Source organism: Eutrema salsugineum, unplaced genomic scaffold (genome assembly GCF_000478725.1).
Source record: "Eutrema salsugineum unplaced genomic scaffold, Eutsalg1_0 scaffold_3, whole genome shotgun sequence".
Classification (NCBI taxonomy): Eukaryota; Viridiplantae; Streptophyta; class Magnoliopsida; order Brassicales; family Brassicaceae; genus Eutrema; species Eutrema salsugineum.
In genome coordinates this window covers 15,088,226-15,100,768 of record NW_006256756.1, presented here as the reverse complement: position 1 = coordinate 15,100,768, position 12,543 = coordinate 15,088,226, and the positions used below count along the sequence as shown (strand labels likewise).

The following is a 12,543-nucleotide window of genomic DNA, read 5'->3' as shown; positions in this document are numbered from 1 at the left end:
CACCCATAAGTTCTTTAACTTGCTTGCCAAAACCTTGAAGCTCTAGCTGCATCAGCATTCGAAACTTCCACATCCCGAAATCACCCTTACCATCAAACTTCTCTATCTCAAATTTCTGAACTGCTTCCATTCTTGTCCAGAAATCTTCACCTGGAGAGAATCCCAGATTCGACACGAACTTTGGTCGATCAGGTACAAAACCTCAGCAACTCTCGTCAAACAAGAAACAATCAAGAATTCTAAAACAACGATCAAACACTGCTCCTGATTAAACAGCAGTAATCTTCCAGTGTCTTTAACCTACGCTCTGATACCACTATGTTAAGAATTTATTCGAGTCCGATTCTAATTCTTAGTCCCATTTAGCGATCTTGATACTAGATTGATTGAATCTTCGAATAGTTCTTAAAACCAATACTCGATCTAAGAACACAGGAGCAATTTTTTTACCCAGTTCCCTCTCGGTACATCTGGGAGTGGAACTAAACCACCATGCTTGCACTATATATCAAATCTCCAGATACAAGTGACTAACCAGCTGTTTAACCTATACAGCTATCTTCTCAGTAAGCTCTCGGAAAAGACTCGACGAGAGTATGAATCAGAACGAGAACCTGGAGTCTTCAGGAAAAATCGTCGCCGGAGACGCCCAACCGAGCTGCCGTAATCAAATCACCGTCGATCACCGAGAATCTTTTGAACCTTCTCTCTCTTGCTCTGTACTCGAACTTTCTCTCTCTAGTCTGTTATTTTCCACGCGATGAAGAATAGACGTTGACCTGTGCCATCTTAAAGGCTCAACTCCTTATTGTGTTTTTGTCTACAACCGCAGCCCAACTTATTATGTAAAAGACTCAGCCCAACTAATGAACTTAACCCTTAACATTTATGTGTGAAGCCCAAAACGACAACACCTTCACAAGTTTTTTTCTTATCTTCCCATAGTGCTTTGATCATGTGAACACATGGTATTCCACTCAGTTCATATTGTCTTCATAAAAAAACAAAAAAAAAACAAAACAGTAAGCATATAACCAACGAAATAACAATTATAAGCCAATAAAATTATTGTCAAACCTGCAAGCACACGAAACATCACCCCTGACATTCACAACATATTTTTTCTTTTTATGATCGTCCTCATACCATCCTCTTCCTGATGGACAAATCTGACAGTCATATGATTTTCGCTTCTGGAGATCAAGCTCAGCCTTAACACGAGGTATTACGTATCCTTTGTAATTTTGTATCTCAGCTAATTTTTTTAATTGTTGTGCATAACGTAACGGCAAATGAACTCCAACAACATCATCACATGCTTATAACGCTCAAGAGTTATAACATTGTTGAAACTTTCACTCATGTTATTTTCCACAACATCTGATTTTACGTGATCATTGAAAAAAGCTCTGCATCACCAAACAATTAAGAACCAATCAATAAGAAAAAAAACAATATAAGTAAATATCATTAAGAGGGGATGCATAACCTGGACCAATGCCTAGCATACTTCTGGATATCAGCATGAGCACTTGAACTTATTATCTTCATATCATTAAGTGCACTCTCAAATTCCTGTGTGTTATAAGCATGGGCAAGTTTTCAAAAAGAAGTTTTGAGTAGAGGTAATTCACCATGGTTCTTCCTAAACTTGCCCAAAATATGCCAAGCACACATTTTATGTTCAACATCTGGATACACCAATTTGATGGCACTTATCAGTCCTTTTTGTTGATCTGAAACTAGTGTCAAACCGTTTCCGCTGTTAAACTCCAAATCATCTTGCAGAAGTTCAAGAAACCACTTCCAGTGGATTTTATTTTTCACAGGTACGATTGCCCAAGCAATATGATACATCTCGTCGTTAGCGTCTCGACAATTGCACTCAATAATTGACCTTTCATGCGGTCTTTGAGATGTGTTCCATCAAGATGAATAATACGCCTACAAGCTTTCTTCCATTCATGTTTCTGAGAATAGATACACGCATAAAAATTCTCAAACACTTGAGCGCCAAGTATAATAGTGGATTCAGGATTCAACTCTCGCAGCTCAAGGACTTAGACCCCCATTCTAGAAAACTGCTCTGTATACTGATCTTCAAGTGTTTGCCGGCATATCTCACATGCTCTTTGACATTTTTCCTTTGACATATTAATTCGATCTTGTTCCAGTCTTCCTTTAATCACACGGCTAGACATTGGATTTATCCTGAATTCATTCACAAAATCAGCAGCAATTTTCCTTGCTATATACAGCTTAACTTTCCCGCTCCATGAACACTTATGTTCATCATCATATGTTCTAACTACAAATTTTCCATCAGAACCGCTGTTAATAGAAGCATATATCCTCCAATCACAGTCTTCTTCTGCACAGATAGCTGTCACCTTCTTGCTTTCAGACCTCTTGAATGCAATGTTCAATTGTCCTTTAACTGCATATTTCTCAATAGATCTCTTGAAACTTTATTTTGTCTCGGAAACCTGCCCTATATGAAATGAACTATGTTCTCCAACTAACTCGTCATTGTCTGAATAATACCGAACTCCCTCTATTTCTTTCTCGGATTCACTCTCCTCAGACTCACTCAGACTCGTTGTCTTCAGAGTCAGATTCACTGTTAGAATCTGAACTTATATGATCATCAGTCCTAAATCGCAGAAGATTTGGATCATCACTTCTCACAACATATATGTTTATTGTTGTCATTCCATCCCAGCAGATTCTCCATTCCTCCAAATCTTCATCCTTCTCTAACTCCTTCTTATCACTACCTTCTATTCCAGAGGGGAATTAAGAAAATGTATCCATATTATCACTATACCCTTTTGAAATAACTATGTCAATAAGACTTTTCTTCTTCAGTTCCCAGTCTGCGTCCAATCCCCACCTAAATACAACCCATCTGAAGTCCAATACCCACCTGCATGAATGTTTAAATCGTACCCCTGCATTATACAGAAACATTGCAGAATAGGTTTTAAGATTACGCAATTGGGAAGCTATTAATATTATACTAAACGACATTACAGTCCGAACAAAAAAAAAGAAAAAAACTGGAATTCTTACTCCATGACCGAAGGTGAGGACGAAGATGATGACCTTAACAACTGAAATTCTCACATTTATATTCTTCTCAAATCGGTTTTAAGGTTTAGTCTTCTCTTTTTCTCTGCCAGCCGAGAGATCTTCGTTTTTTTATCAATCGCCACAAGTTTTCAATACTCTGCGTCGTATGCAAAAACACAGAAAATGGTGTGTTTTGGCTTCCGTTAGTGATTTAACAGAAATAGAGTCTAGGGTTTAATTTGCACCAAATTAAGAACTTGGGTTTTAATTTGCACCACGTTTTTTGTTAGGTTTTTTAACATGAAAAAATATTCCTTTGTATTTGTTTTTGCAAAAGAATTCCATTTTTCTTTTAAGCAGTTTTCTAAAATCTAGGACCGACTCTGCAAACCATTAACCTAATTTGACTGTATGTATGATAACTAATTTTGGGTTTGTTTCTACAATTGTTTTCCTTATAATTCTTACTCAGGTTAATGAAATGAATGTCTTCTGTTGCAGTAGTAGAGGGCTGTTGTATCGTCCTTATAAGAAAGTACTTGCCGAGGAAAGAATCAAGTTTTCGATGTAATGCATCAAACTTTGCTTCGTAAGGAGACCAAGTTTAAAGTCCTCAAAGAATCTATAACCAACCTATCCGGCTGATTGTGACAGGCCAGTTTTATTTTCATGCCAACCAATGAAGTACTCGATTATAGTCCTTAATTAGTTGTTATATAATTCACTTTAGTGCAAGATTATGTGGAATTTATTACGTCAGGTTGGAGCACTGAGACAAGACATCATTTGGTGGTCCATGCGTAAAAATCCCACATCTTATATGAAACGATGTAAATTGGAAACCAACAAAACAAATCCCTTGAATACAAATTTAATTGTTTGGCATAAAGCATTATTGATTATCAGGACGTCCACTTGAGTTACACTACACACTCCTTTCTTTCCATTTATTTTTTGGTTATTCTATTTTTTGTTTTCTAATATATTATTTATATGCACCTCAATCATATCACATGATTCTAGCATATAAATTGAGGATTCGAGTTTAAGACATCTATTTGGTTGATATTTTGTCACTAATGGATAAGGGACTCTCTTGGTTAACGTTAAAAAAATAAGGAACTTAATTTAAAAAAAATGAAAAAGAAGACCGGGAATCGCTTTGTCACCTCAGTATGAAAACAAAACAAAAAATCAATGAAGCAATCTTGAGTGTACGAAAAGGTAGTAGTATTTTCTGAAGGGAAAAGTTCCAATACTTTTATTATATTAGGGGTGAAAGATATTATTGAATTATGAACTATAATCTTTAGGAAATGTGTGAGAAATCTTTCACATTGAAAGTTAGGAGAGACCTTTAGTAGTATAGAAGAAACTTCGGTTAATCCACTTTTTGTTAATTAATTTTGAATTCGAAATTCAAGAAACTTAAAGTCTTTAGTCGATTGAAAAAGAAATAACATTTTTATTTCATTAGTTTCGATGAATCCTTCTTTCCAAAGAAGGTGTTTGCAATAAGACACATTGTATAAGTAAAAAGTCCATATTGTCGTGCCTTCTTTCTATTGGTGGATGGCTCACAATTTTCTTGATTGGGAACTCAGATGCCTCTAAAAGGAGTATTCATTTGACCCCATACGAAATGATCAGAATGTTGCTTAGTTTGGATATGAAGTTGAACATAAGGATTTATATATCCTGTGAAGTGCTCCTAATCCCATTTTTGAAGAAAATGCATTAGGGAAGTCTAAACATCCATATCGTGGAGGATCCCTTTTTCTGCCTATATCATGGCAAACGTTACACATTTTCGAAGCACCTTTAACATTTTCTCTCATCAGAACACCAACATTTTAATTTGATTCTCAGATTTTTACATTTTCTTCTAGTGGTTTACGAGTTTTAAGAACTAATGGCTCGTCATTATCCCTTGTTTTGAATATTTGTATATAAAGAGAAAAATCGTGGAATATGTGAATCCTAAGACTCTTATCTATGAATATCAAGTATACTAGTGAAATAATTAATTAATAAAACCCAAAACAAAACTTCTTCAAAATAATTACAATATAAAGAGAATGCCATCTGTTATCATAATTTTAAGAGACAAAAACATAAATAGAACCAATAAAAAGCATATGCGTATCACAGATCTCTTAAAGAAAATAGAGAGAATATATAAATGATAACCAATCCATTCCAAATATCATAATAACTTTTAAATTTCAAAATTCTTCAATATTCAATTCACCATCTTCTCCAAAATAATATTTTCTTGAGAATCTAAGACTCGAGAGAAACTAACCATAAATCCAGTTACCCAAGCTAAATGCAACACATTGCTCTAAAATCATCTATTTCAGAATTAATGGGCTATGTTGAATGCTTGAATTTGATTGGATTTATGGGCGATTGATTTGAAAATTTTTTAACCTTTTTAATTGTATTTCGGTGGATTCCATAAAAAAAAATTTGAAAATCTAGGACTCGAGAGAAACTAACCATAAATCCAAGTTATCCAAGCTAGATGCAACACATTGCTCTAAAATCATCTATTTCAGAATTAATGAGCTATGTTGAATTCTTGAATTTGATTGGATTTATGGGCGATTGATTTGAAAGATTTTTAACCTTTTTAATTGTATTTTGGTGGATTCCATTATAAAAAAACAAGATTTGAAATTGCTTTTTCACAATTTTTATGTGAGATTCTGTTGAATTCCTTCCCAATGACAATAGTATGAAAGCTACCCTAAATTTTGAATAACACTATCATTATAGAATTATAAAATGAATGAACGGAAGGAATTCAAATTCAATGTAATTGAATAAAATGATTACAAATACTCAATCCAATAACATATGAATTTGAAAGGAATAAATGACATACATAACTGAATAACAATATAATTATTTGGAAACTCAATTCTAAAAATATTCTTGTATTTAATCTGTATCTTTGACCTAACGATTATAGTTTAATCTTAATACAATTGAAAAAGGAAGAGCAAATTTTTTTTTTTTTTGTCGACAAATAAGTTAGGATAGTTTTAAAGCAAGTACAGAAGAAAAATAAAAATAGAAATAAACCTGCATGTAGTGCGGGTTTTCTTTTAGTAAAAATCAAGATAGAATATATACAAAGGATATCATGGTCCAAACAGGTTTGTTTAATATTGCCAGTTTAACATTCTTTAACGCTTAAGCGTTGGGTGTCTAACTCTCTTGATAGTGAATTGTCCCCTCCATCGTTATCTCAACTTCATGAGAAAATTCTTAATGGGAATTTAAAGAAGATGACTTTGTCTCGTACATTGAAGTCTTGTAACATTATCTTCTTTTCATGCCAAGTCTTGTTCTGCTCGTTATATTATTTGGATTTTTCACATATAAGCCACTTTTTGAGTCTCATCAAACTCCTCGCGAGTCAATCTTCACGGAGGTAGTGATATCAAAATTTAGAATCTTGGTGGCCCATAACTCCTTGAACTCCGTAGTTGACATGATTTTTTCGTAGAGGAGGTCAGACAGAGTCGTTTCAATAGTTTTTTTTTTGGAAACAGTTATAGGTACCCATAATGCATCATCTAGCTTGTTAGACCAATCCTTACTGTTACCGTGTTTTCCAAAATTTATGATTTTCGGTTAGTGATCTCAACTTAGCCTCTAGTTTGAGGACAAGAAATTGCAACCTTGTTTTTAACTTCATTCTTCTTCAAAATATATTAAATCACATTATTTATGAAGTGGATTTCATCATCACTTATCACTATTTTTGGAATATCAAACCTCCAAAATATTATGGTCCCAAAGAATGTGAAGACCATATTTGCATCACATGTCAGTTTGCCATTGCTTCAACCCATTTAACGACGCATTCTACCACCAACAGAATGTATTAGACTCCACATGAGAAAGGGAAAGGGAAAGGTATCATGATGATATTAATACCTCATACCCCAAATATTTTAACTTCAAGGATGGGAGTTTGAGACATTATTCTTTTTGCCAATGTTCTCCTTCTTTACAAAACGACGCTTTTTATTGTCTCCAAGTAATTTACAAAATCAGCATACAAGACGTCTTCTCATCTACCTCATTAGTGGTGACTATGTGACATCATGAAGTGTTCAATTTTTATAAACTTCAATAACCTTGAGTTGTTCCTCACGTAAAGAATCGTATATCAGAATCTTTTTATTCTATTCCCAGTTGTGAGAGAAGATCCGAAATTTCATTCTCAGACACCTTCTTGTCCCTAATCTTGAGGTCGAATTCGTGAAATAGAAGAATTCATCAAATTAATTTTGGTTTGGCGTTTTCTTACATAAAAGAAAAAGGTATTTCAAAGCGACATTATCCGTATGCATATCCTAACAAAAACATGCTAGAATTTTGTTAAGCAAAGACAAACTCCACGAGTTCTTATTCCATTGTTGCATGTTTTACTTGAGTATTGTGTAGAGTTCTACTAACATAATAGATCACATAAAGCTTTTATCCTAAAATGTTTCTATTTAGACTCCTAATTTATCAAATAGACTTTTCATTGGGGGATATAAATGTACGCTTTGTTATCTTTGAAATTTTATAATACTACTTAATATGTTAAATACAGTTGTATCCATTTACGAGAATACATAATGAGAATAGATATATATATATATATATATTCAAATGTACTAAATATAAATCATTGCGTTTCGTCATAAATTTTTTGGCACCCTTTTAGGCGAAAATTTCCCATATCTATGCCCTTTCTGTTAGTTACTCATATCTTTGCATTTTAATATTCAAGAATCAAGAAGATACGTAGACGTATTATTGAGCCCAAAAAAAATAATGTTATATATCTTTTAAATTCAACTTTTGATGACTATAAGAAGGGCCATTTCCACTTTGTTTTGCCTGCCTCAAACAAGTAACTCTTCATCGTTCATTAAAAATCTCGTATAGAGAGAGAAAAAAAAATACTCTATCTATAATTATATGCATACATCAATAAAGACATAGTGTACGCATATCTCTTTAATCAAGATAGAAAATGAAAGGAGGAGAGAAGCAATGTGGGAAGGTGGACAAATTGAAGCCAATTCTGGCGATCATATCACTCCAATTCGGATATGCAGGCATGTATATCATTACTATGGTTTCCTTCAAGCATGGTATGAACCATTGGATCCTTGCTACCTACCGACATGTTGTAGCCACCATTGTCATGGCTCCTTTTGCTCTCATTCTCGAGAGGTATGTATTGCATGATCAGTCTTGAAATATGTGAAGATATATATGAAAGTAATGTACGGACTTTCAATATATATATATGGGTATAAAATATAATGAAACTAGCAGAAGTCTATTCAGAAAATAACTGTTCTTGTTATTTTGCTCCCTGCAAAATCTATCATCAAAGTTTCATTAAAAAGTTTTTAACCTTGTTTCTTTTAATCGATAACTTGGCCAAACCTTGTATGCATTGTTTGGATATATGATTTTGAGCAATTAAAGATATATAGTTTATGATTTAATATATGTAGTATTTGCGCTTTTTCAGGAAAATAAGGCCTAAGATGACATGGCCACTGTTCCTTAGGATTCTTGCTCTCGGAATCCTTGAGTAAGCTCCGTATACATGTACCCTTTTCCTTTATTCACGTGTATCTATAAAAATAATAATAATAGACGCAGAGAAAGTCCTTTATTCACGTGTATATATAATGATAATAATATATGCAGAGAAATATACTATATATTCACATGATAAACTCATCTCTAACTATACATTATTGCTGTGTTTCTCGTTTGTAAAAAGAAACGATCTTGCTTGGCATTCCAAAAAACAAAAACTAATTATTCCTCTCACGATTAAAAAAAACTATATATATGAAACTGATTCAAATATATTAAACTTTATATATGAAGCTTGTAATTTTCTATGGTTTGTTCACGTGGATAAATGACTCGTCATATATGAATCATGGTTATGGACCGAGAGTTACACTTACACCGTTTACCAAAATTGTTGTGGTTCCTCGTTCCTTTTATTATTAGTTAATTAAGAATAAAAATGAAGTTAGTTAATAATAAAATATGATAAACAATATGGAAAGTTGATTTAATTTAACTATTTCATAAATATTATTTATACGCAAGTGTGCATTTTTGCGTTTTACTATCCGTTGGTAGAAATTTTAAATAGGTAAAATATTAGCAAAATTACAGTTAAAAAGTAATGTCGCTTTACCAATCGAAACTTTAGATTACTATAGACGTCTTTTAAAATTTCGAGGATTATGGAAAACAAAGTGAATATTTACTTCATACACAGTATGAAAACCATAGTAGTTTGTCGAATCTACACGAAAATATTTTTGTGGATGAGATCATCATCCATTGCCGTTTCTCATAGCTATGCGTTTTACTCCATCTTTTAAGAGAATGGTATATCAATCTGATGATAATGATGCAAAATAAAAGCATATGATCAATACATACACTAATATAAATTGACAAGTTGTGAAATGTTGGTTGTCTACTCAGACCGCTTATGGACCAGAACTTCTACTACATAGGAATGAAAGCCACGTCAGCAACGTACAGTTCTGCCTTTGTTAATGCACTTCCCGCCGTCACCTTCATAATGGCCGTCATTTTCAGGTGATTTTTTTCTAATTTACCAAAAGGTCCAAAGCCAATCATCTAATCATTTTCTAGTTTTATTTCTCATTTTTTTACTTCGACTCTAACGATGGGTGTGATTGGTAAACACTTATCAAGATATACCTCTAATATGGTTACCACCCAAAAAAAAAAAAAAAATCTGTTTCTTATTGAACAAACCGTTTAAAATCCATTCAACTATAGCACTATCAACAATTAGTTAAAAAATTTAGATCATCCAAAATTAAAAACGTCCAAAATTTGCCTAAAATTTCTGACAAACTTTAAATTAAACAAAAAATAGGGAAAATTTCGAACGGAAAAACTTGTAAAAATTAGCGGTATAATACTACTAATCTATTTGTGCAACGTTATCTCTTACCACTCTCCTCTTTTAGCTACTTCTCGATCGCTTACTGTTTTGTATCACCAACTGGTTCGGATATTTACTAAAAAACGTAGAAAATGTTATTTTCGCAGTTATATTATTATTGATTATAAATTACTTAATATAAATCAGGTTAGAAACTGTAAAGTTGACAAAGATACGTAGTCTTGCAAAGGTGATTGGAACAGCTATAACCGTGGGAGGAGCTATGGTGATGACTTTGTACAAAGGTCCAGCCATAGAGCTCGTCAAGGCGGCTCATACATCTTTTCACGGTGGCTCCTCCTCCGAGACCACTGACCAGCACTGGGTTACCGGAACCTTGGCGATTATGGGTAGTATCATTAGTTGGGCTGGTTTCTTCATCTTACAAGTAATCAAACGCTATATACTTTTATTAAGATCCAACTTTGTTATTTGTGTTTACATTTACGTATACGTTTTCATATCATGATATTCTAATCACTATAATATATAGAAACGCAAATGTATATTCGAAAACATTGTCGTATATAATTAGAAATACAGATAATGTACACTAAATTATCAAAGACTAAAGACTTTTTTTTTTCTATTGGTTGAAGCTACGGATTAAGTCACATTTATTGGGTTCCATTTTTACCTCAGAGTGAAAAAAAATCTCTAAATCTCGGAAGTAGTCTAGGCTTTCCGGATTGATTTGCTATTAACAAAAACATGACTATTACACTTTAAAGATTACATAAATAATAATAATAATAAATTTATAAATGTGTCAGTCTTTCACGTTGAAAATATATCCGGCGGAGCTTTCACTTGTGATGTGGATTTGCGGCATGGGGACGATCTTAAACACTGCAGCTTCGCTCGTGATGGTGCGTGACTTGAGCGCCTGGAAAATCGGTATGGATTCTGGTACACTCGCGGCTGTTTACTCTGTAAGTTTTTCACCATTTACTAGTTAAATAAAACAATCTAATTATAATCACGTAAGTAATGTTGCTATTAAGTTTATTTGAATGATTAATATCAGGGAGTGGTTTGTTCCGGGATGGCGTATTACATACAAAGCATTGTGATTAGGGAACGAGGCCCAGTGTTTACAACGTCGTTTAGTCCTATGTGCATGATCATTACTGCATTCCTCGGTGCGTTAGTTTTGGCTGAAAAGATCCATCTCGGAAGGTGAACAATTTTATTCACAATTTTCCTTAATATACATATTTTTTTTGTCTTAACAGTACGAGTACAAAACAACTAGGTTACAGAATCAGAATTGGCTCTGAGATTTAAAAGGTTACAAGCTAAAAATAAAATTAGACCATTTTACCATTTGAAGTTTCAAACTCTTGATCTTAAGAATATTGTCACAAGACCAAAATTATATTTTAAAGTCTGGGGGGTCAAAATTATTCTATAATAATGACGAGCGCATGCATGGGTTTGCTTAACTCAGACTCAGGGCCGAGCTTGTACATAATTTATATGTAAATCAATTGTTCTCTAATTTTTTAAATGCAGTATAATTGGGGCGGTTCTCATCGTCTTTGGACTATACAGCGTCGTATGGGGAAAAGCTGAGGAAGAAGTTCTTTCGGTGGAGAAGAAAATCGGATTGCAGGAGCTGCCGATCACCAACATATCGAAAACAATGGAGGGTGGTGGTACTGCTAGTGCACCAGAAAAGGTATAGATTAATACCTGAGTGCATGCCCTAACTAAGCAATCAAAGAAAAAACAAAAGCCACTGCTCTCAGTTTTTGAAGGCCAGATTTTCCAAGACGGGAAATTGTATATCTTTCTTTTTTGTTATTTACGTTTCCAGTTGTTGGTGTTGCATATTAGATTATAGTATATATCATATAGTATCTAAATATTACTACGTTGTACCTTTTTGTATCTGTGGAATATCATGGGAAATGAAGAAATCTTAGTTGAATTTATGAAACACTAGTAGCTTCATTCGAAGTGAATGTCAATCGGTAGACGCCAAATATGAACTCATTGTTGACATAGTGAAAAGAACGAAAATAACTGAAACTTTTATAAAGATAACGATTTGAGGCAAATACACGTTTATGGTTTTTTTTTCTTTTCATTAACGTATAAATAATATTCACAAATCCTTAAAACCCAAATGTATCTAATATATTAAAACAGAAGTACTTTTAGTACTTGCTTCCAAACATTTCTAAAGTTTTTTTTTTATAGATAAAAAGTGTTTAGAAAAAGTTTTAAAATTATCCTAATTTATTGCTATTCTAATTTATTACAATATTATTTGAAAAAACACATTTTCTTTTATATATAAATGTTATTTCTAAAATTAGATATTAATTTAGATAACTAATGATTTCCTTAAATATAGATTATATTTAATTTAAAATTCAAACTATTTTTTTGTAATTAAATTGAATTCTGAAAAATATATATTATTAATTTAA

General features: G+C 33.0%; 1 protein-coding gene across 2 annotated transcripts; it reads left to right on the top strand.

The window, feature by feature from the left end:
- Nucleotides 1–7,969: 7,969 nt before the first annotated feature.
- Nucleotides 7,970–12,047, top strand: LOC18014765 (WAT1-related protein At4g08300). 2 transcript variants are annotated; one of them, XM_006397251.2, is made up of 7 exons: nt 7,970–8,319; nt 8,627–8,689; nt 9,613–9,729; nt 10,253–10,493; nt 10,879–11,037; nt 11,133–11,284; nt 11,621–12,047. In XM_006397251.2, the coding sequence occupies exons 1-7, from the start codon at nt 8,117–8,119 to the stop codon at nt 11,790–11,792; spliced, it is 1,107 nt and encodes a 368-aa protein (XP_006397314.1). In that variant the 5' UTR covers nt 7,970–8,116; the 3' UTR covers nt 11,793–12,047. The 2 variants fall into 2 exon arrangements, with proteins under 2 accessions (XP_006397314.1, XP_024010156.1); XM_024154388.1 differs by having other exon boundaries at nt 10,286–10,493; nt 11,621–11,837.
- The last annotated feature ends 496 nt before the right edge of the window (nt 12,048–12,543 follow it).